Source organism: Uloborus diversus, chromosome 2, assembly GCF_026930045.1.
Source record: "Uloborus diversus isolate 005 chromosome 2, Udiv.v.3.1, whole genome shotgun sequence".
Classification (NCBI taxonomy): Eukaryota; Metazoa; Arthropoda; class Arachnida; order Araneae; family Uloboridae; genus Uloborus; species Uloborus diversus.
In genome coordinates, this window is record NC_072732.1 from 174,321,732 (window position 1) to 174,347,125 (window position 25,394).

Sequence of the window (25,394 nt, forward strand, 5' to 3'; positions counted from 1 at the left end):
TGGCTTTAAAGGAGCGAATGGAATATGTAAACGAACTAACTTGTTTCTGATTTTCTATTAAGAAATTTCTAAAGCCGGTATAAATACCGGTATCACATTAAAAAATACCAAATATTGTCATAGCAATTTTTGGTCCGGTATTGCAATCACTATCTAGCATTAAAGTTTAAAAGCAAAGAAAAGGCTCTTCTGAGAAAATTTCATGACCCGTAAAATGGTTATAATAACTTCAATTCCTTTTGAAATAAACTAAGTCAAATTTACTCTAAGTTAGACAAATTTTACATCATTGTTAGCAAGTTCCGCGATACATCAACTTCAAAATTTAATTGTTGATTTAACAAAATTTTAATGTGTGAAAATATAAAAATATTCCTTTAAACGAGGAAGTTAAAGCTCTCCAAGTTTTCTTTGCTTAACGAAATGACCATTTTATGCTTAGTAAATAATGTCTAAAAGATAATATTTTAGTTAAGCTCAAATAGAAAGACTGCTTGTCCTTAAAACTCAATGTTTATATTTAATGACGTCAGTTTAGAACATTTTCTCTCAATTTCTTTCACTGGAAATGACTGTACTGAAATGTCCTAGTAGGTGCCATTAAACTTTCTTCAGAAGAATGAAGTTTTAAATGCCCTTTATGGCAAAGAAAATGAACTTGATAGTAGTGTATTTTTAATTCATAGTAATGTATATAAATTTAATCAGTTTCGGGGAATATGTATTTCAACCAAAACAGCTTTAGATTGCTTTCTAAGTTTATTTTTGGGGGCTAAATTTATTTTTGAATTGAATAATCAGTGTGATTACAAGCTAAAAGAATTGTACACTGCTTAATGAAGAGAGTGAGAATATTAAAATAGGTAATGAAGCGATAAAAAAAAATTCAGAAATTCAGCTAAACTTGTCAAATCTGTATTTCTGCTTCAATTAAATGTACAAAACATGTTCACGAATGATTGAACATTTTCGTAAGGTAAAAAAAAAGTCTCGTGCCATTCAAATAGTTCAGTTTTGAACAAACTTCAGCAACATCAGGGGTGCCATTAAAGATCATCCTTAGTTTATGAACTAAAATCCCTTTCATTTGCCAGTTTACCGTGCTGTCTTAAACGTTCAAGAAAACGTGCAAATATCCTCTCTGCTGCTATATCAAAAAAAAAAAAAAAATTGAGCAATCACGATTGCTTATTGTTCTCACTTGACTGTTTTTGGCGTTCCTTTGATTTTTTCCACCGCCACCGTCCGCACCATCACGGTCGACGGGCTCCTCACGATGCTGCACCTCTAGCGAAAGCCGTCTCCAGGTTGCATCCACGTCCTACACACACGCGTATACATACACAGTTACACACACACACGCACACACATACACCTACACACACCTACACACACATACACAAACACATACACACATACAAACACATACATACACGCATACATACAGAGACACACACACAAAAACATATACACACATACACACAATTACCCACACATTCATGCCTGCACACAGACACAAACACATATGCCTACACACATACACATACCCCCCCCCCCACAGACATAAACACACATGCCTACACACACATACACAAACACATATGCCTACACACATACACATACCCCCCCCCCCACAGACATAAACACACATGCCTACACACACATACACATAAACCATTTACACACACACACGCACACACATACACCTACACACACCTACACACACATACACAAACACATACACACACGCATACATACAGAGACACACACAAAAACATATACACACATACACACAACTACCCACACATTCATGCCTGCACACAGACACAAACACATATGCCTACACACATACACATACCCCCCCCCCACAGACACAAACACACATGCCTACACACACATACACATAACCCATACACACACACACATACCCCCACACACAAACAAACACGCCTACATACACACACTCGTGATTGCGAAAAACATAATTTGAATTCAAGATGTCAAAATTCAAATTAATTTTTTTTTCTCTCTTTTTTTTATCCGTCTTCACACAAAGCGACTTACCTCTTCAAGTTGTGCTTCCAGTTTGCACTTCAGCAGACATTGCTCCAGTTGCATTTTTTTCTGATTCCAGAGAGACTCTAAAAGGCGCCATCGGTCTTGCAAGCTTTCCATGTGCCTCTCCACGAAAGAAGCCGTGCTGCGAGCCGCGTGTTCCATGTGCTGAGGGCGGGAATCTCCCATACTATGAGTTGCTACTTCACACAGGCGTTCCAGCAACAGTTGACCCTCACTCAACAAACGCATGGAGTTGGACAGCACACCTGGGCGCAAATATTAAATGACATGATGCAGTTATTAAACAACCCTAAGATACTACTTTATCGAGAAATACGAAAGGAAAATATTAATGCCGTTTTAAGTATTAACGAAAATTGTAAAAATTCTATACAGGGTGCTCATAAAGCCGTGCACTGATTCATTAAAAAAAGATCATTAGAAAATTCATTAAAAAAAACTACTTCAGATTTTTAACATGTTTTTTTATATTCCGCATATCACAAAAATATGTATGAGGCAGCGAGAAGCAAAGGGATGCAAGTGGCAAAATTAAAATTTCGGAGATACCAGTAAAAATGGTACGTGAACCTCTCTTCTGTTTTGGGGCAAGAGATGGTACTAGTAGCCCTGGTACGTTCTGTTATACAGCTTAATTTAGAAAAACTTTTGAATGAGAGTCTACCTAGGACCTTATATTTAAACGGGTTTACTCTCAAAAGTTGAAAATGTTAACTTACACCCCTTTGCTTCTCACTGCTTCATATCCTAATCTCAAAAAACTTCTTCGTAGCGTTAATACACTTCTACGTGAGCATCTTTCGTAGTTCGGAGTAGATTTCGGCGATTTTCAACTTCGCACCAGGCACTAGCACAGCCAGAATTTACCTTCTGGGGGTGAAAGTTCGGTCATAACAGTGCCTCAAATGGATACAAACTGCCATATTAGCATTAGCAACAAGTGTTAAAACCAAAGGTTCTAGTACGGTTGGCACTCAAAGACCCCTCGCGGGGCCATTGGAAGTTTTTTCTTTCATAGACGCCATTTTCAGTTTTCGACGTCAGCTCCATTTATATGCTTTTGGCTACTATTGTACCAATAGGGTGTAAAATTGATGAAATTAGAATTTAAATAAATGATGAAATTAGATGAAATTATTATGATGAAATTAGAATTTAAATATATATATATATATATATATATATATATATATATATAAAGTATATTTTTTTTAAATAAATTTTCATTATCTGTACAAGACTATACACAACTTGTAAATAATTGTTGCAACCACCATGGTCTACTCAGAGATGCTTTTAACGCCCCTGCAAGCTTATTTGCTCAGTAAAAATTGGAATTAAGACTCAAAAATTTAGTCTGAAAAAACGTCAAGGAGTATTTTCTCGCTCACGCTTTGAGAAAAAAGAACAAAAACTTAGAAATATCTCTGGATCTACCAAACTGAAGAAATGAAAATAGATTTCTTAAATTTAAGCGTAAAATAAAACTGTTTACCTTTTCTCTCTTCTTTGAGCCGGTTCAACAGCGCTGTTGTGGACTCTGCTGTATTCGGCAGGAATGTTTCAGAAACGCTCTTTTTCACAATTTCTAAGCTATCAACAAACTGAAAAGTAAATGAAAGAACAAATAATTAAGTTGAAACTAAATCGCTTTATGATATTTTGTAATAGATTTTTATAGTCTTAGTTATTTTTTAAACCACATTCTCATTGTGTTTGTTAATATTTTTTGTGATAACGATTGCTCAAAATCTCATAAAAATAGCGATGGGGTGGATTTTCCCCTACTTGGAAACGTGGAATTGCGAGTAAACTCAACATTAGAGGAAATTTTAGATTTCCAAGTCATATTATTTTTTATCGCACTCTTGAATCTGATTGTCAAACATGACAAGTCCATCTATATAAATGATTGAACTGATATCTTTCAGCACAATGAGTTGTTTCCATCAGTGAAAAGTACTACTTTAATCACCGAAGTTGATAGAATGAGCAAAAAGAAATAACATGGAGGGAGGAAAATCTTTTGTTTTCAAAACGTTAACTTTTTAATTATTGTTTAAACGTCCGATTTTTTAAACAAGGCGTGGTCTTTATGACGTCACAAGGGATTAACTTTGACCCGTAATCCACTAGCGCACTGAACGCTTACGCTTGCTGTCTACCGCGGTTCAAGCATTGCGCTCTACGCTTGCTATTAACCATATCGTTGCCGCCAGGACATGTGAGTAAAGATATGAATTAACTATTGCGTTCTGCGTTAAAGACATCAGTGAATGGCATTTCATCGTTTGTGATGTCATGTGCAGAAGCGTAAAATATTAAATTGAATCTGCGCACCAATTAAAATAGTTTTTTAAAAATATTAAATCTTATCAAATTATTTTGAAAATGGTCAAATCCTAAGATTTTAAGCATGCTATTTCAAAAAAAAAAAAAAAAAAAACGTTTAAATTTTGGAAACGAACCCATTAAGACTGTTTCAGAAAAAATATTTTTAAATTTCGGAGACGAACCCATAACGTTGCATGTTCACCGGATTTATGTGTGTGTGTATGTATGTGTTGAATAAATCAATCCATATTCAACATCTGACAGAACATAAAAATAGAAGCTGGAATTACAATATTTAAATCAGCTTGAATAAAATACGGGACATTTAAATCCTTTTTTTACGTTGAAATAATTTTTTAATACAAATTTCAATTACACAGTCTATCACCCATCTAGTTGGTACAAAAAAAAAAAAAAAAAAAAGTCAAAGAAATCAGCATTATATCTAATGAACTGATGCTTATAAGGAAGTAAATTTTATAGCAAAGAAATAATAAGAACTTTGTTCAAGTAGAAGAGACCGCACATGACGAAAAGACGCAGGACGCAGCTGAGATTAAACCAAATACGTACACACAGCTAACAGTTCAACAGTTCTTTAGTGTTTTATTAGTGAGGGTAGAATTTAGGCTGGAATATATAAATGTAGGGGGAAGAAAATGAATTTAAATGATCGACTAATGCCTGCAGAGTGGCCCAAAATGCATTTGCAATGCAGAAAAGCTACAAAATGGAAGCATAAAGCGAAGATGTAGCGGACTAAAGTTAAGGTTAAATTTGAGTCGGAAGTATCACGGTGCAAAGGACCATCATGACCGTAGCTGAAATGTCTAGTGTTGGCGGTTGTGTGGCTCTTATATGTTCATTAACGACCAATTCATGAATATGAGTCAAAACTTTTTTTTAGGTGAAAAAGGCTAGTGAATAAGGAAGAAAAAAGACGTTAAATTGTTAATGCAAGCCAGTTTTTAGGAGGTATTTTAAAATCTGACATTGACTGTTTCATTTTTGACAACTTACTCCCTTTTATCAAGAAATTTAGTAATTCTCAAAAGGATTTTTCCAAAAGTAATGTCCAATGATCTGTATACAACTGATGGTAAGCCTGAATCAAGTTTTATGCGTTTCTATTTACCAAATCTTTACGAAACTACGGCATATGTTGTTTTAGTTAGCCATCATTTGCCGATTAATGAGAGCAGATTACAAGATCCGAGACAGTTGTAGAGTTCGCCAGTTGTGTGACGTGAATGGTGTAGTGACATTAGCTTTTTGCTGGCAAAGAGATCTTCAGATGCTGAAATCCATCATAAGTTATGCCAAGCGTATGGTCCAACAACGCACTCTTTCACACCACTCCAAAATCATGGAGAAGAATCAAGATCTTCGTTGGAACTTTTTTGATCGCCTGCCCTTCATCACCAAGTTCAGACCTTACACCAAGCGACTTTTTCTGTTTGGAAAAGTCACTGGATTGACAATGATTTCAAAATGATGAAGAGCTCCAGTCTGACGTTATCAACTGGTTTAATTCCGAGGCGGCAGAGGGGTTAAAGAAGTGGGTGCAGTGTTACAGAAACTGTTTAGCATGACAATAATGAGGAAATGTCAAACAGATATGTCGTAAAATATTACTATCAAGAAAAACCAAAAACCTTATCTCAGGAGCTTATTTTTCATGACAAAACGAGCTTTACTTTTGGAGTAAGCATTGTACATCAAATCATAATTTATAAACTTTAACGCATCACAATCAGTCCGCCACCGGTCAGGGTTTTCTTGGTGTTTATGTATATATATATATATATATATATATATATATATATATATATATATATATATATATATATATATATATATATATATATATATATATATATATATATATATATATATATATATATATATATATATATATATATATATATATATATATATATATATATATATATATATATATATATATATATATATATATATATATATATATACTAGCTGACCCAGCCACGCGTTGCTGTGGCAAAGAAGTTGGACTAAAATAAACTTTTACTCAACAATACAAAAAAAAGCTTAGCACCTTTCTGATTTATTAAGGAACTTCTATAAGCAGTAATGCAAACATAGCCAAAGCTTAGCCAGAACTGCAAGAAAGTATTGAAAATTTTTACTCTGTAACGTTTCGGATTTTTTTTTTTTTTTTACAGTGCAGGCTGAAGAAAGTACTTATTGAATTCAGTAAGTACTAACTAAATTTTCTATGGAAAAAGCACGATACTTATACGCTTAGTAAATTTTGTAAGTATGACTTCCGCAAAAAAAAAAAAAAAAAAAAAAAAAAAAAAAAAACTTGAAAGAGATAGTAAATATCGAAACTGATTGTAAAATAACCGAATGTAGAAACTAAGCGTAAACCACCATACTTTTAGATTCTACACTACATTTTATTCACCTCAGCTTTCTCTATAGTTAGTAATCAATAACTTCTTTACAAAATACACTAACTAAATTAAAAACACATAAAAATTAAATTTTTTCAATGAAGTAGATAACATTGACTTCAAACTATTGTTTCTCTTATTTGAAAACTGAAAACTGTCTAAGCACTAAGTTGTGCACAATGTTCTTGCTTAACCAGTCTTTTGCTAATACGAAAAGTATGATAACTTTTCACATGTGAGTAGGCGATATGTGGTTGCCCATAAGAGAAATATTTATGTTTCAAGTCCAAACCGAAAGAAGACATTAATTGTTCTTGAAATCTATTTATGGTCCTTGCAAAAGCTAAACGAATCAAAAATTAAAGCCTTTTAAATGTTTTGAAAATTATGACGCTATTAATGGATTATGTGGCAAAACAAACATTTCTCCTTTAAACTTTCCCGACAAAATTGTTGACTTTTGACGAAGAAACGTGTACCGTTGCGTAATTTAGGTGGGTTTAAATCGCGAAAAAGAATAAATTGTTGAGCCAATTTTCAACCGGAAATCGTGTAGTCTCAAACCTGGTGTATCCAGGGAATTTAAAAATTCAGTTGGAATGTTCACTGCTTTGTTTTCATCGACAACTGTATAGGCTTGTTCAGCATCAATGGGGAGCTTTTTTTTCCAGCCGTCAGTAATGGCTCATTATTCGCAATAATTGTAGCTAAGACAGCGTCATTGCTCTGTTGTTATACGTTGCAAATCAGTGTTAACTAAGTCGGTGGCCCAACTATCAAGTGACGGCATATCATAATAACTAAGTGGCAAATTTGAAATTGAAACGCAAAAGCCTTCAGATAAAACTAAAGTTCATATTCATCCCTGGTGTAAAATCTGGATTTGGACATTTGTGTGTTTGTTAAACTTTATGAAATACGTCTTCAAACGTGAAAGTTATATAGTTTCTACTTAAAAAATAATGATTGTGTTGGATAGTATGTCGTCAAAATTGTTTTAAACCGTTGACGAATACTGTTTCTCCTTATGTCAAACCTGCATTAGAAAGTGTCAACTCCCAATGACTTTGTGCGACCAATAAATACAATTTGCGACATGCATCAGGATATGTATTTGACAGTCGACAATTGACGATCCACAAATATTCCTGTCTGTTCGGGAATGTTTACCGAAAACAAAACTGCTACAAAACCAGCCCGATTACAGAGGCAATTATGATTTAAAAAAAAAAAAAAAAATATCTGGGAATAGACTCTCAATTAGTTCACTTTTCGTCTCAACGGCAGTGTAGAAATTGTCTGGCTATTTGTTGTACTATATATTTTGATACAGTTCAATTTCACCGTTTCCAATACTCAGCAATTGCTTAGAAAATACTTGTGCGATTAGATTATTTTGCGTTTATACTCGCATGTTCATGGCCAATCGCATTATCTCGACATTACGCTATAAAAACGATTGTTTTAAACATGCGTTGATTTCATTGGAATAACTGGTAATGTCTGCCGGAAGTCCCCAGACAGTATTCATATGATTTCGCCTAAAAGTTTATCGTTGCCGTTCAAATCTTTCACAATCCTAGGATGTGCTTTGAATGAATGCTTTTACTCATGAGCCATAGTACACTTATCCCGAATTATAATTTCACTCTCTTGCAACACTACAGCTATACCACGTTTTTTTTTTTTTTTTTATGTTACACATTGCGTTTTGTTTGTTATGAATATCTAATAGGCAACTTTAAAGCTGAATGTGTTGTTCGTCTACCATCTAAAAAAAGTAGCAGCAATGCCTGACGATGCAATTGTCGCTGCAATTTTCTGTTGCGAAAGTTTCTTTGCAAAAATTAATGATATTAAAAATTTCTTGAGGAACAAAATAAAGAAAATACTTGTTTTCCGCTTAAATTCATTAACCTTCCTGAAATTAACCTGGAATCTTTTTGAAGAATTCAGTAGTCTTCTTGGTTAAAGGCAGTTATGATTCTGGCACCTTCAGAGAAGCCTAACGGAGGTTTAATATAATAGCCTGGAACCTTCCTGATTTTCTAAGAAAGCTGTCAAAGCATTAATACACACATTGCCAACGCGAAGACATACTCTCAAGCAAGTATCTCGAATGCAACTCTTGCAAAGCTTCGTGATCCAGATATCTTTTTTCTCACTCATTGGGTTTTGAGTCAATCTGGACGAACCGTAATTGCTCCGAAACCGATACACCTATTAAATAAGTTTAGTTAATCTTGATACTGGTGGAGAAAAATACTTTTCACAACGGTGTGAAATCTGCAATTTGTAGCAATTCAAGGAAACGTTTTGAAAAAATAGTTGATTCTCTCAGGAAGTAAATAATAACCTGTAATATCCCGAAACGTTATATGGAAATTCTAAGCAGCATTTCTGAGTTTTTATTGTCATGTTGTTTTTAGCAGTAAGTCATACGATGTTAGAGTTATATCGATTAATTAACTTACACCGCCATCTATTAAGAATTTTTAGAATTAAACAATTAATTCACACTATTATTGCATAATTAATATGAAATTTGCAATAAAAAATTATAAAAACTATCCTATCTTTTAAGTTGGACCAAATGACACATAGATATGAAATTTGAGAAAAATCGATTGAGTAGTTTCGGAGTTTACCCCGAACAAACATCGTGACACGAGATTTATATATATATATATATATATATATATATATATAATTATTTTTACGTTTTTGTATACTTTTTTTTTATAAAACGCTTAAACTGTGCCCTTTAATGACAGCAACTGGTCATTATCCGTCAAAAATATCATGTTCACATTTGCTTCCAAATGTGTTTCAGAAGAGTAAAACTTGTTATTCGAATTTTTTGGCTTCATTGGCATTTAGCAGCGCAATCATTTTTTGAATATGCAAATTCAATCTGGCTGTAATCCATTTATTAAAAGCTTACCTGTTCTGCTTTCGAAAAAAAAGCAACAGCCTGCTCTAAAATTTGTCGCCTCTGTTCTAATTGGGCATTTAAATCTTTCCAGGCTAGGCCTAGATTTTCCGCCATAGCGGAATAGACTTCGCCTCTGGGCTTTTGTGTTGAAATTAAGTCATCTGCTTGCCTGAGTAGTTCCTCCACAGGACTCTGTTTTGTCTGCAAAAGAAATTAAAAAAATTATGGACTAGCCGATGAACGTGTCTGTTATGTAATGACTCAAAATAACTCTAAAAAAAGGATTGCTAGTATTAACACTTCCTTTAGATCAGGTCTACAGATGATGTTGCAACATCAAAGTCTCTTTATAGTTACATTACGAAGGGTTACGTGTTCTTAAAACTTTGAACTTAACGTTGGATCAGTACCTGTAATTTTTCCAGGACTTTTTCGTGTTGCTGATGTAGTTCTGTAGCTTCTCTCAGATTTGATCCTATGTCCGTCATGGCAGGATGCATTTCTTGTATCTTCAGCTGAATCCATTCTTTGCTCTAGAAAAATTGAACGAATGTAAGAATAGATAGATATATATTTGGCATAAATTTGAAAATATGATTGCAATTCTTAAAATCGTTAAGTACTTGAGAAGATTTCAGTGGAACATTTCTGATTTGAACTCGACCCCTATTATTTTTAAAAATGTATTCGAAAAACGGAATCAATCCAATGTTTGGTAGAAAGATTATTAGAATTGAAAATGTATACTCAAAAAGTCGCAAATATTGACTCATTCTTAAAGCTCCAGACTAGGAATTCTGAATAGGAGCCCACTGGCTACCAACGTCACAAAAAATGATAGCTGCTATTGCGCTTTTGGTAGCCCCTTTTGGAAAAAAAAAGTATGTACGCAACAATACTACGGCAGCGCAGGAAATAAATAACCCTTTTGCTACTGGTAATGTTTACAGAAAATTAAAAGATTATGATACTCAATAAAAACCACAAACAAAACCTCACTGAATATGTGCTGAACGAGACGTATACCAGCAGGGAAAGGATTGAAAGCGTGTTGTCGTTTTTTTTTAAACAAATAAGACAGGGTGCCCCCTAAGAGAAAAGACGAACCCCCCCCCCCATAAATATCGCGAAGACACCCCTAAAAGCAAGAGCCCTCTAAAATGAAAAATACCCCTCAAATCACCCCCTAAAAATTTCAATGGCATAGACTGCGTCATGAACCCCCTCCCCCCAGGTTGGCACCCCTGAATTTAGAAAAAAAAAACATTATTTCCACTTGTGGTGACTGGGACTTGATTCTTTGGTAGCCTTTTTCAATGAAATAGTCGCCCGTTGGTGACTGGCGACCACTGATATAGAGCTTTGCTCACTTTAAATATCTTTTCTCTGGATTCACCTAGCAACTAATTTGAAATTTTAAAAAAATTACAACAATTGCATGCTAATTCACTAGAAATGTTATGTTTCATGAAGGATTTAAAAAAGTTAAACCTAGATGTTCTTCAAAGCTTTTAGCTTCGTCCGGATGCAATCCGGAAAAAAAACAGAAAAAAAAAAATCGCTAATGTTTTACAAGTGATGCGTTTACAGTACCAAACTTTAACGAATTTACATTTATTCAAATTATTCTCATTGATCAAGACCTGAATTAAGTCTCTGAGTTCATTTTTTAAAGTGAAAACTGCTGGGAAATGTCATTAAGAGGTTCCTTCCTTTTGAAAAGATCAAAGACCGTCCTTTTGAAAGGAAAAGACCAATCTTTGCTAAGTGATCTTTTATTCAATTGGGGAAACCATTAACTGTCAAAACGCTTTTAGTTATATATATTTGATCCAATAACTGTGAGCATTGAGTAAAATAAACTGAACGTGTTGCGGCAAGAAAAAAATAGCCTTTTCCTTATGAGTAAACGTAGCTACCAAAATAAAATAAAATTCTTCGAAAACAATTTTGCCACACTGTTCTTCCTGTTCACATTTCAAATACGCTGCATTTCTTAAATTGGACCACAAATGATCGAGTATGTAATGTTAGAAGAACATTTTTCCTCCAGGTTGTAATAATGCAAAATAAATCGTCTATGGATGACTAAATTCAGCTCCACCCTTTCATTTTGAGTAACTAATCTGTAATTTTTACGTTACTGTGAAAGACGAAAATGGGAGGATCTCGACTTTCATCAGTGATTTACCGGAAATATTTGTTCTTAAAAACTAGAATTATCTACGGTTCAAAAAATTTACAAGTAGCTGAAAAAAAAAAAAGAGAAGCAATAGAAATTCTGTGCCTGCAGTAGAAATGGCTGCGTCCGGTGAAATTGAATTGATATTGCTTACTTTTCGAAATAAAATCAATTAAACTTAAATCGGTTTAATGAGACTCCGGTTAAAAGAGTTTCAGATAATCGAAGTTCACTGCATCAGTGTCTTGCAATGAATTAAATAATGAGGTATTTTTACTATAAAGTTGCGGATTACTCATTCGAAATCTCATGTATGACATTAGAGATAGAAATTAGAATGTAAAACTTGAATTTTAGAACATGAGACAACTTTTGCTTCTGGACTGCTGACTCAAAAATATTTTGTTTTCTGCTTGTACTTTTATTTTAAATGAGTGAACTTTATGTGTAAGTTTGAAGACCAAATTGCAACACTCGTTACCGTGCTACACAATTAAAGACTAATTTATCAAAAGGGAACATATTCATTTTCCAAAAATGTTCAGGAGAGGAGAAAAACCAATTAGAGTAAGAGCAAAATAGTTTTATCAACTTCTCCGGGTACAGAATTGAGCACGATAACACAGCAAATCATGACACAGAATAAAAAATGTTTGCGTATAAAAAAATGGGGGAAGGAGATATCGCAATTTTAATTTTGGATGTGTGCCCTTTTGAACGAAAACCTGAATATTGAAAATTCCAACTTAACCAAAACATATTAACATATTTCACCTTTCATCTTCTCTTATCGAAGTACATGAACCTAAAATTAGTGCATTAAAATTTGAGGATTTTGGACATGTGTTCCTTTGGATCTAAAAATCTTCGTACTACAGATTCCTTCAGGATATGTCCCCTTTTGTTGAAAAAAAAACGTGCAGAGGATGGATTTGTTACCTTTCGATCAAAAAGCCACACTTAAATAAAATAGGATTTTCCATGCTTGACGTCTTAAGGGTAAGTGATTTGATAAAGTTCATCTGAAAGATTTAGAAAATGTCATAAAACGAATTTTTCTAAAAAGGGGATATGTTCCCTTTTGATAAATTACTCCTCAATTTCTACTACCGAGTTGTAAATAAGAGTGGTTGCTTTAAAACTTCATTTCAATTTTCCAAAAAAAAAAGGAGAAAAGCACACTATGAGACCTTATTTGAGCCATTTGCACCAAGACCATGGACCCAGAAAATACTTTCATTTTCCCAACAGTTATTTTTTAATTAATTTTTTTAACTGTACGATTTTAAAAACAAAGCGTGGTCTTTATGACGTCACAAATGATGCAATTTGGCGCATCTTTTCACCACGTTTCCACGTTATGATAATCAAGAAGCGTTAAATATTGCGCTCTACGCTTGTTAACAACCATATCGTTGCCAATACACGTGAGTAAAGATGCGGATTAAATGTTTTGCTTTCTGAATGGCAACTCTGAATGGCATTTCATCATTTGTTATGTCACACGACAGAAACATAAACAATAAAAGCACACCGATTTAAGTAATTTTTTAAAAATATTAAACTTAAATAAATTATTTAAAAAATGGTCAGATCCTATGTTTTTAAGCATGCTCTTTCAGAAAAAAATACTTTTAAAATTTTGAAAACGACCCCATTGCCAAATCGATTAACTCCACTTTTTAAAAAAATCCTCATTTCTGCTTTAATAGTTCTTTATCAATGCTTAGCATGAGAATTTGTATTAAAGTTTTGGTCCAGTACATTTCTAACCGTGTAATTGCATAAATGTACACGAGGGCCTATTTACTCCTGTGGATAACACCATCTTCTTCATAACTTTTCTCCACTTTTTATTTTATGGAGTAAGTCGATTTGGCAAGTGAGGCATCCAATTCTTGACATCAATCGGTCAATACTAATCGGTATAAAATATTTTTTAAAGCTCTAGAAAAGTAGGTTAACATGTAACAATTGCCAACTGCTCTGCAGAAAATAGGACTTCAAAAAAGAGAAAAACTAAAATTGAAAAATGCAGACAATCTTTTGGAAGAGAAATTTGAATAGTTGAAGAAAGAATTCCAAGAACATTGGCCAGAAAAATCTGAATAATGTAAAGAATATAATAGTGATGATGACGATATAGAAGAAGAAATTTTTACCCATGCATAAAAAAAACTTCACCGGGAGAAAAGCAAACTCAATCGCTAAGCCAAGTGTCGACATTAGCTGTGGGTTAAAACCAGTTAACTCGTGTTCGTTTTAACATTCAACAGTCCGTTTCGGACAGCTTTAAATTTACGACCGTATCAAAGTTATGAACTTATCTTAAAAGTTACCGAAAACACATATTTATAAAAGATTTGGGAATAATATCAACAAAATAAAAGCAAGCACCTGGTTTCATTTCCTTCATCTTGATTTAAAATTTGATAAACGAAGACGTCGACAAAAGAAATGACTAACTCACAATTCCAAACTAAAAAATGGAACAAAAACTGCGATACTCCCAAAATTAGACAGATCATGAAAATGTATCACAAGTGTAAAACGTTAACATAGTTTAATTTCAAAGAACCAAATGATGTACCACATTTTCTATCAATGTTCTATAAGTTTAAATTTAACTTAATTTCATTTATTTTTTCTTATTTATTTCTTTTAAATTTAATTTAATCTAGTATGTTTTTTAATCCATTTTATAGTTCGCTTATTTTAACTAATTAATTAATTTACTGATTTATCATATTTATTTTTTTATTTATCCGACTTTTTTTTTTTTTTTTGAAAAAGTATTTATTAAAATTTTTGTTCATTATAAGATGACCGTGCATATAAATAAAAACGTGTACTCAAGGTAACAGAAACAGCACGACGCTGTGACGTTAGTCGCACATTTTTGAAAAAGTCTGCAAATTACTTTTTAGCTGAATATGTTTTTAAAAAATTAAAGGAAAATTTAAATTAAGTTTCAATGAACGAAGATTTGTAAGTAATTAGCAAGAGATTGTACTAATAGCCCTGGTAGGTGCTGCTGTATAGCATATTTAGAAAAAAATTTCAATGAAAGCCTACCTAATATCTGATCTTTAAACGCGTTTTACTCGAAGCTTAAAATGGTTCACTTGCATCCCTTTGCTTCTCACTGCCTCAAATGTCGTTGTATCGTGTAGACTATTTTTTGATTTTATAATTTGCATCGCAGTCTTCTGATAGAAATTCTGCTGCTAGGAGTAGGAGATAGCTATATTTTGCAATAGCATTAATGCAGGTGAGGTACTTAACCAAGCTTTGGCTCGTTTTCTATTGAAGCATCGTATAATGTGTTAGTTACAAAAAATTAAACTCTTTAAAATTGCATTCTAAACTAGATCCCATTCAAAGTCTACATACAAAGTTTCATTTTTCTACTGCATATCGTTTAAGAGTCATCTGAGATACATACCTACACACATACGCAGGCACATACAGACGTCACGAGAAAACTCGTGACAGTTAACTCGGGTATCTTCAAAAGATCCTTTCGACTGTTCATAGGTACATATGCACGAGTAAAACCACTCAACATCATTCGGGGGTGAGTCAAACGGAAATGTTGGCCGAAATTTGAGGGGGAAATTTTCGCGATTACAATACTTCCTTTACTATGTAAAAAGAAGTGAAAAGACATTGTCTGCTCATAGTATATGTAGATCGGTAGCAAAAAATAGTGCAAATAGGTAAGACATCTTTCCTAATTTGTATAAATCAATAACTAAATTTATGCTTCGTCTTATTGTGAGCTTGTCATGTTCATTCAAAAAAAAAAATAAAGCTAGCTACAGAACCTTAAAATACATGACTGAGCCAAAACATTACGTAACAGACGAGCTATTAGAAGTTTCTTTTTCGGTGATAGAATAGTTTGCGGCTCTCTTGAAGCTGAGGAAGATTGGTTGGGGTATTTATATCCCTGGTAGCTTTGCATGGAGATTGCAGTGTAGAAGTACAAAAACAGAGACACAGACCGGGATGGAACCAGGGCCGATCTTCGAGAGAGCTCATCTGTTGGTTCTGTGGAGAGTGCTGCACGCAAAAGGATAATTTTAGAACAAGGGGAGAACCTCAAGAGGACAGCGAACCAAAAGGGTGACAACACGTGGTGCAGGTCTGGACGAATTTCACTTTCACCACAAAAATTACTTTTGGCCCAGTGTAATAAGTTTATGAATATTTCAATAGCGAGTTTGGCGCATCTGAAACAAAATACAAGGAACGCCGGGTCAAAGAATCAGTGGTCAATAGAATCAGCCGCATTAATGAATCAAATGCTCAGAAAGAAAAAAAAAATCCAGCATTACCGCCAGATATTTGAATCAAGAATTCCACTTAAATGAATCGAGCATATGTGATTAACCATTTCACATAAACACGTAGTGTATCCGTGCCAACTTTTTTCTTGCTTTTTTTTTTTTTTGTAAAATTAGCGGTACATGCACGGCTTTGCCCGTAGTAGAATATTAAACAACCATTTGGTTCGATTGTATATTTACAAGAATGATGAACTTCTCGCCAATATGGCAGTGTCAATTTGCTCGTCCATGTTATGGTAATTTGCTCGTCCACGTTATGATAATTTACTCGTCCATGCTATGATAATTTACTCGTCCATGCTATGATAATTCGCTAGGTAAAATGGGCTTAAAATTGGAATAGAAAAAGAACAAAATCGAATTTTCGAAAAATCGCTCTGGCGTGCTCACTCCAATGCTACGAACTAATTTTGTACCAAATTTTATGAAAATCGGCAGCACGGTCTAGGCGCTATGCGCGTAACAGACATCTGGATATCCAGAGATCCGGACATACCGAGTTTGAGCTTTATTATTATTAAATATGAGTTTATTTTTTTCTTCTTTTTTTTTTTTGAAATAGTAAAAAGAGGACGAGTCCGGGTGTAGCACTTTTTGTGAGTTTTCTCGGTAAAATCAACCAAAACCAGTGAGACGGAGATAAACATGGCTTTTGTTACCGGTAACGTTAACATTGGAACAACGAATTGCAAATTCTGAGAACTATAGGTAGTTCATTAAAAAAAAGAGTGTCTAAATTAATTACAACCTGTCTTTAGCAATCAACAGCAGTACGTTTTTCGAAGAAATTTGAATTTCGTAATTGTGTTTTCATATACTGTTTTACGATTAAATTTTTTAAATGATCAAAGAGTGGGTATCTTAAGTGAACGGCAAACTTTTAATGACACTTTATTTTGTTTGACTAAAAATTCAAAGGAGTCTTCCTAATTGCAGGCAGAAATATGCGTTAAAAAAATTATGACACATTCTTTCTTTATTGAATGAGCCGCTTTATTGAATCAAAACTATTGAAAACAAATATGACGCAAAAAGCGGAGGTCATTGTATCGGAAAACTTAAGAGAAAACTTTAACTGATTAAAAGATGAATATTTTTGAATGTTTTTAAGGTTTGAAATACGAAGTTTGCGTGCCCGAGATTTTAAGTCAGAAACCAAATAAGCAAGGTATAAAGCAAAAATAAACTAGGTGACAAAGCTGCAAAAAATTAAAAATGAGAAATTTGCTGTTGCCCTGCCCAGGACCTGCCACTAAAACAGTAAATTTCAAAAAAATTGAAATTCTCTCGTTGAAGGACGGATTTAATGCCTTGAACCTGAAACAATAACACTGTCAAAGTATCTTTGGATGAAATTTGAAAACCAATAATAAATTTCATATAATTTTTGCAGTTGGATTGTACATTCTCCGCCCGTGTTATCAGTTTATTAAAAACGAACTAAAACATATTTTTGGAGGGCGACGTTCCCCTTTCCTTCCTTCTGACATCATTATTTTACTGAAAAAAACCGCTAACGAAAATTTTACTTCAAACCAACATTAAAAGACTTCGTTTTCCTGAAAATGACAAGCTAGAACACTGAATGTCTGACCAGCAAAATAAAGAGAAAATGCTTCAACAAACGGCTTCTTTACAGCTTCAACGAAAAAAAAAAAAAGAAAGAAAGAAAGGAAGAATGAAAACCAGAAAAAAAAATCGTAACGCGAAAATTACGAACTTATATTTAACAATTTGCATTTGAAAATAAAGGTACAAAACTACAATAGAAGTCCAGGTTTCAGACTTGTTTGCGACGAAGTTTAATAGAACTCCCCATGACGGAGTGAATCACGTATGTGGCCTACTTCTATAAGGTTAAGGAAAGGTCATGGTCGGAATGCCTGTAACTTTGGTTGTTCTTCGTCAGTTTGTTGTAAGAGACAACGGAAGTTTACCTAAAACCCATCTAGACAACATTTTTGTCTAGCCACATCGATACTTCTGCACTGTAAAAACTGCAGGTTGCATCATACAGCAACTTTTAGTTTGAAACGTTATAATACTCTTGTCCTCCCCCCCCCCCTCTTAAGGTGCCATTTGGATCCCTATGGAACCCCAATAGCACCCTTCAATAGTTCCACATAACATACAACGGCTCCTCTGAGGGTGCCATTCGGCCTCCCTCTGGTAGCCTTAAGTGTTCCATAGGTCGCAAAATAGTACCCTTAGGGGGTGTCGTACGTACCCCCTACCCTAAAAGATGCACCTAAAGGCACCATAAAAGGTGTAACATGCAACCCGCAGTTTTAAGAATGTGCCCATAAATTTTCAGCGATAATTATGTTGTCCCAAGTTGGGAAAAATGTACAAATACCATATACGTGTCCCAAATATCGTAGACTTTTAGGTTACATTGTTTGTTTTAAGATAACAAAAAAAGTTAAGGTAGGGGAACACCTTAAATATCTTTTTCTTAGATATTTATTGCACTTTCTAAAACTTAATACGATTATTAAATATGACATAAATAACACATTTTAACTACTTATTTGTTGGAACAAAAAAATTTTTTAGGTTTTTTTTAATAAAAAAGCCATATTTTTAGCAAAAAACTACCATTTCCTTAACATTTCCAGTGCATTCACTTTTTCATAATTTTTATCACTTTTTGTATCCATCTTTTCTTTAGATACCAGATATCTTAATATATAAAAATCATTGTCCTGAGATAACATATATATATATATATATATCAACGCACAGCCAATACCGCTGAAGCCTCAGACTTGAAATTTGGCAGGCATGTCCACATGATTACGAAAGTATCCACTAAGAAAGGATTTTTCAAAACATCAATTAGTTCAGGAGAAATTAATTAAAACCCCTTAATTTCTGTGAAGTTAAAACCTGTCATTGAAATTTAAATCCCTTATTTTCGGAGGCTTTCCTCCATTCAAATCATTATTCAGTACTTCATCTCAACTTTTGGTCGATAGCGAATTCGCAACTCCAACGAACTGTAGGGGGCACTGAAGTCACTGTCTAATGGCGGAATTGAAAACTAAAACAAACGCACATGGTAACGAAGAAAATGCTAAAAGTGTTGTGATTTTTGTTCGAACGTATGATTTTTTCGCTTTATTCTTTTTAAATTAATTTTCAAAGTCTTGTGGATATTCTGGCCCACGTAGAAAGAAATGAGAATTCAAGAAGCATTACTAAACGTCAAAGATTAATGCAAACTACGTAGTTCGTAGTTCTAAGCAGCTATTTCCATGATGTTGAATTCGATATTTATCAATTCTTCATAAAACTAAATAATAATTGTGGCCTGACAAGAACAACAATTAATGCTAGAAAATTCAATATGACATTACAAATTATTATCGAAAGAAGATGATACTTCTTTGCCTTGCTTGGCTAGCGCTTATTTTTTTCCCATTTGTAGCTGAGTTATTTCTCTCGAATTCCCGAATCGGTTCAATTAAAAATTTTCTGTTTCGATTTTTCTAATTTCTGAGCTACGATTTAATTGTGTCATGTTATGCAAATCATCAACAAAATTCTCACGGATATATGGTGGTAGTTTTCTTTTCAGTTGATTGACCATTATTTCTTTTCACTTATCGAATTCTGTAATCTTACTACCATTTTATTCCACTCATGATAAAAATTAAAAATGGTTTAACTAAAAACGCGAAATCTCGCCAAGGCTACTTTGCTCGCACAATACCAAAATTATAACCCTAAACAAATTTGGCGAAACCTTTCAGCTGAAAATAAAAGGAATAAAATAAATTCTTTCTGGGTTAAACATTTTTCATTTTGTTCTACGATAATAAATCCAAGAAAATATTTTGCATACTGTCCATTTCAACTAAATGCTGCTGTAAAATATGATTAGTTAAATTAATTTAAGATTAAAAAAAACTCATATTCTTACAAATTCATACAATAAAAAATTTTACCTGGTATAACGTTATCCAATTTTGTTAATCCAGAGTTTTCTTGTTTACGCGTCCACCATTTAATACTTTTTTGAAAGAAATAAGGAAAACTAACATTATTTTGAGAAGCTCGAGAATACTCTTAGGGGACGAATTAATTTCTGTAGCTGAAAGCAAACTAAGACACATCGATTGCGTTAATAAATACTCAGAACAAACTGCCTGTGTTTACGTCAACAGACACACATGGAACTAAAACGTGGCAATGTTTTAGTTCCATCGGCAGTTTTGTAAATCACCGCAAGGTAGCGTATTCGAGCGCTGGAGTTCCGAATTTTAAATTTGATATTGTTTTTGTTTCTCACGTGATTCTTCGAGGCTTTTCTCAAGTCAAATAATAATGTTTCTGTCTTTTGCTTTCATTTTTTCAAACTAGAAACAAGGTTTTTAAGAACATCACAGGCGGACTATTCTTTTGAATTTATTAAAGAGTGCAGTTTCCTGTAAAAGTTTGCTTTGCAATAACCGTTAATAAGTCACAAGGACAGACATTAAAAGTAGCAGGGATCGATTTAAGAGAAGACTTTTTTTTCAACACGGCCAATTTTATATAGCTTGCTCCAAAGTCAGTTCATCAAGCAGTTTAATAATTTTAGCACCAGAAAAAAAAATAAAAATGTTGTATATAAAGAAGTTCTTGCTTAAACATAGGTATAACAATAAAATGTGGATGGCCTGTGCTTGCAAAAGACAATCAATACTTTAAAAGGATCTTTAATAACAGTTAAAGATCGGTCAAGGACAAGGGCATATATATATAAGGAGTTCAGGGGCCCCGGGATCCTCCCAAAATTAGAAAAATTATTGGTAATAAGTAATTATTATAGGGCATTTTCGAAACTAGGTGCACCAAGCACTGTTAACCCCTGCTAATTCCATTACCCGAGCAATGCCGGGTACGGGAATGCTAGTATTATATATAGTTATTGATATAAGCCTCCAGTTTGGAAATAGTTTACGAAAAACAGGTTTTATATGAAAATGTATTTGAAAAATTCCCACGAAAAGCGTGCTTTTTGCCCCCTAAAATGAATTAATCATTATTTCAAACGCACACATTGCATGTGCATTAACTTTTCGAGGTTTATATCACAGCAATATGTTCAGTTATCATTTTTGCGAAGTTTCAAATCTTTAGAGTTATTTTTTTCGCTAGAGGTGTTGACGCAAATAAAAGTTTGAAAAATTGATTATGAGAAAATCAAGAACGAAAAGGTAAATTTCCATTATATGCATTGCAATTGAGTTTAGTAAATTTCTACTAGTTTTCTCAATGATTCATCGATTGAAAAAACAATTGTGGACTTAGAAATAAAAGAAAAAAGAAGCTCTCTAAATTTCTCAAAATCTCAAAACGATTTTTCTCGAAAATTAGAGTGTTCGCCTGCCTTAAATGAAGAAAAAATGCTTTTTAATATTAAAACTGCAAATTAAGATTTACTAGTTAGTAGTAGGATAGAATGAATTAATCGTTGTAGCATCACAAAACACATCAATTTTAACTCATCACTAAATTACCGATTTTAATTTATTTCCTAATCAATGCACACCATACCTTACACACAAAGTTTTTATGAACCAGCTGAAAAAGTGAAAGAATCGTTTCTCTCAAAGCATAAAGCAGTATATTTTTGTAGTGTATGTTTTCAAACATGTTTTTAATTTTATAGTTTTTATTTTTTATGCATTACTTTTTTATCTATATTTTATGAATTATGTTCTTACAATTACTAACGATCGACGTAATTTTTCAGCAGCCCGATATATTGTTGGTCTATCATCCCGAACCTCCTCTCCATTCCATTGCTCTAAAAATCAAAATCATTAATATACCATGACTGAATAACACCAATGAGAAGCCTATATTTTAATGATACTTACAAGCACGAATTTCTGAGCCACCAGGAACTCTTTCTTTACATAAAGTAAATAGATATGATGAGAGAAATATTTAACTCCAATTAACCTCTTTTCGGGTTTAAACCTGTTCATATTTCGCAATTTTTATTTTCTCTGTGGATAAGAAGAACAAAGTCAAAATTAACCAAACATGAAGCAACTGCATGCGTCTGAAGTGTATATGTAGCGAAATTCGCTTTAAAGAGCTCTTTGTTCAATAAATATTTATATGTATCATCTAAAAGCTATTGCGAATAGTGTAAAAGATTAAGTTTAGAATACAGTAGACTCCCGATTATCCGCGAGCGGTTTATCCGCGGGGCGGATTATCCGCGGGGCGGATTATCCGCGAATCAATCAACAATCACGAACATGTATTTTCGCAGTAAAAAGCGAATACCAGTGGCTGTTTTTTTTTTTTTTTTTTTTGAAAAATTGTAAATTTACACTCAGTTGTTTTTGCTTGATTGATTGATTTAATTTAATTTTAAATTATTATTATTATTATTATTTTTGTGCGTTCTTCATCGTACATACACTTGTTTGTTATTGATGTTAAGTTCGGTTGTGCAAAAATACAAAACATTTGTACCGTACTCTATATATATATATATATATATTCACTGTTTGCAGAAAGTGTTATGCATCAATACAGTTAAGATTTTGAGATAAGACAATTTTTACCTGATTTGTCCCCCATTTTAGTCTTTTTGCGGTTATCCGCGATTTTTGTTATCCGCGGCACTTGTGCCACCCAATTCCGCGGATAATCGGGAGTTTACTGTATGTTATAATGTACGATTAGAGAACATAGGGGAGTGCAGGACAAAGGGAAACATTACTATTTCTTTTGGTTCATTTGTTTATTAATCCTCTTACGGATAATAATTATTTTCATACCGTCTTATTCTTTTTTTTTTTTTTTTTTTGCTCACGTTATTTAAGGGCGTTGTTGAAATTTACACTTGATCGAAAAAGTCATTATTTTATGCAGCTTAATTATTGATATTTATTTTGATTTTTTTTTCTTTTTCGAACACGTTTCAAATATTATTGCGCACAATTTTATCTGTCTGAAATTTATACAAAATTTCAACTCATAGAAACATATAAAACATAGAAATTCGAAAAGAGAGGGGGGGGACGTAAATAATACGTTAAGTAATAAGAATAATTTAAAAAAAATACGTTTCGAAACTGAAATTTGCTCGAAACAACTTTAATTGTTTGTTTGTTTCTTCTTTCCGTTTAAGAAAGTTTTTCCATTTAAACATGAGCTTTTAATGCAGCATAAATTAAGACTTATTAAAAAGGAAGGAGCTAGTGTTGTTTTCTGGAATTTCATTAATCAATTCTGAACACGTGGGACGTTTAAAAAAATGCCTTTTTATGATAACTTATCATTTTTGATTAATCAGGTCAATGAAATGATACTTTTTGTTTGAATTATTTCCTTGTCAGTAATATGAAATACATTAAATTTTAGTATGAAAGAAAGCTATGGAGGATGTTGAGATGATTTCAATTTGTGCAAGATTCACTCACTCCTAACAGGAGAAATATTCTTTCGTGGATGAATTCAAATCGAGCTGCTCTACCTATGTGACAAGAAATAGTAGTAAAAATCAGAACCATAATCGGCCAGAAAAGTCATAACAGCAAGTTTACTTCTTCGTTCTTAACGATAAGAGGGAATAGAAGGCCGTTTGTTCAGGTATCTGAACCCAGCATCTTGTATTCTGGAGCCGCTTGCGTTCCAGCTTTGTAACGAGTCCTCGAGTCCAGTATTATAGAGCTTAATCCTTATATATATATATATATATATATATATATATATATATATATATATATATATAATAGTCAATGATCGAGTAACGCTCCTGACGTCATGAACAATGAAACTCGCCCTACGGCAGTATAATTTGATTATGTTTCGGTGACGTTTCAAATGCAGGGAAAGGCTTTATTGTGACAAGGCTGAACTGATTCCGGTAATTTAACTGTTTTGCTGGTAAGACTGTCATTTCAGGGGAATGAATAAATGAAAAGGTGGTCGGCAATGAATGCTATCGACTGGAATTGAGGGTGTTTCCACTAGAGTTAGGGTAAAATTTCAACTGTCAAAATATGACCAAAACAGCAATCGCTTCGTTTAAATATAGAAACAATTTTCACCCGTCATATCTTGACGGGCAATTTTCTAATTTACAAAATAAATGCGCAAATTGCATGTTGTTTCAATCATTTAAATTATGGTCGATAATCACGTCACGGCTAGTAAATGTGCATTTTAAATGTCAATACCAAGCATTGCTGGAGTTGGAAAAAATATTTAGGGGCTCGTAGCGCAACTTTTTAGGGCATATGTCATGATATGGATTTTTTTTTAGTCATAAAAAAGGCCCGTAACCCATGTCAGCTTAAATTTAAACAACCGACATTCATGTTATGAAAAGATGCGTTGGAACAAGTTTCTATTGAATTTGCATTGGCGTTACATTAATAAATCAATAAAATATTTCGGAGAATACATTTCCTCACGCCAGATTTTTATTTATTTTCTTTTAACTTTGAAAAAAGAACGGTCTTTTAAAGTCAGGTTTTCATTCGATACTTTTTTGCACATATTTAGCACCTGAATTGCTATTTTAAGTGGGCGAATAATTTTTTTATGAAATAATTTCGATTGGCCCACATTTCAGCTTTAATAAAAGTTAAGTAACGTGAATAGACCGGAGCTAATTTCAGGAAGCATGGGTAAATGACGTCACAGCCATGAAGATGGGATGATCCTTCATTCTTCTCAATCTGTCCATTTAAAGTTAATTGCAATTCCTAGAAAATATTCTTGACACTGGCTGCTTGCCCCGTTTCATTTGTGCGAGAGAAAAGAGCCCGATGAAAATGATGCTCTTTATGTGATTAATGACAATTGTAGTCTACGACGCCTTTTCATGATTCTGTTTTGGTCAATGGTGCCTGTCTGTAAGGCATGCGCAGTCAAATATGCACAAATAAATTGTGATTCAAATGTGGCTAGTGTTGTTGTTGAAAAACGTATTTGGAGCAATTCACTTTGAGGTTTGCGGAGAATCACCAAGGAACGGTGATTTTCAACCTATTTGTATTACATTTGCATTGTTTTTACAATAAAAAAACAAAAATTTCGGGGAGATCCCTGAGCTA

The 25,394-nt window shown here is 33.4% G+C and overlaps 1 protein-coding gene across 2 annotated transcripts in view; it reads right to left on the reverse strand.

Moving 5' to 3' along the window:
• LOC129216164 (muscle M-line assembly protein unc-89-like) overlaps nt 1-25,394 on the reverse strand; it is a 139,451-nt gene that overhangs the window by 72,143 nt on the left and 41,914 nt on the right. For both annotated transcript variants that reach the window (XM_054850335.1, XM_054850334.1), the window contains exons 2-5: nt 10,197-10,319; nt 9,796-9,987; nt 3,575-3,683; nt 2,065-2,324 (exon numbers count right to left, since the gene is read on the reverse strand). In XM_054850335.1, coding sequence (XP_054706310.1) covers nt 2,065-2,324; nt 3,575-3,683; nt 9,796-9,987; nt 10,197-10,286 — 651 coding nt within the window. In that variant the 5' untranslated portion in view covers nt 10,287-10,319. The remainder of the gene's footprint in view (nt 1-2,064; nt 2,325-3,574; nt 3,684-9,795; nt 9,988-10,196; nt 10,320-25,394) is intronic.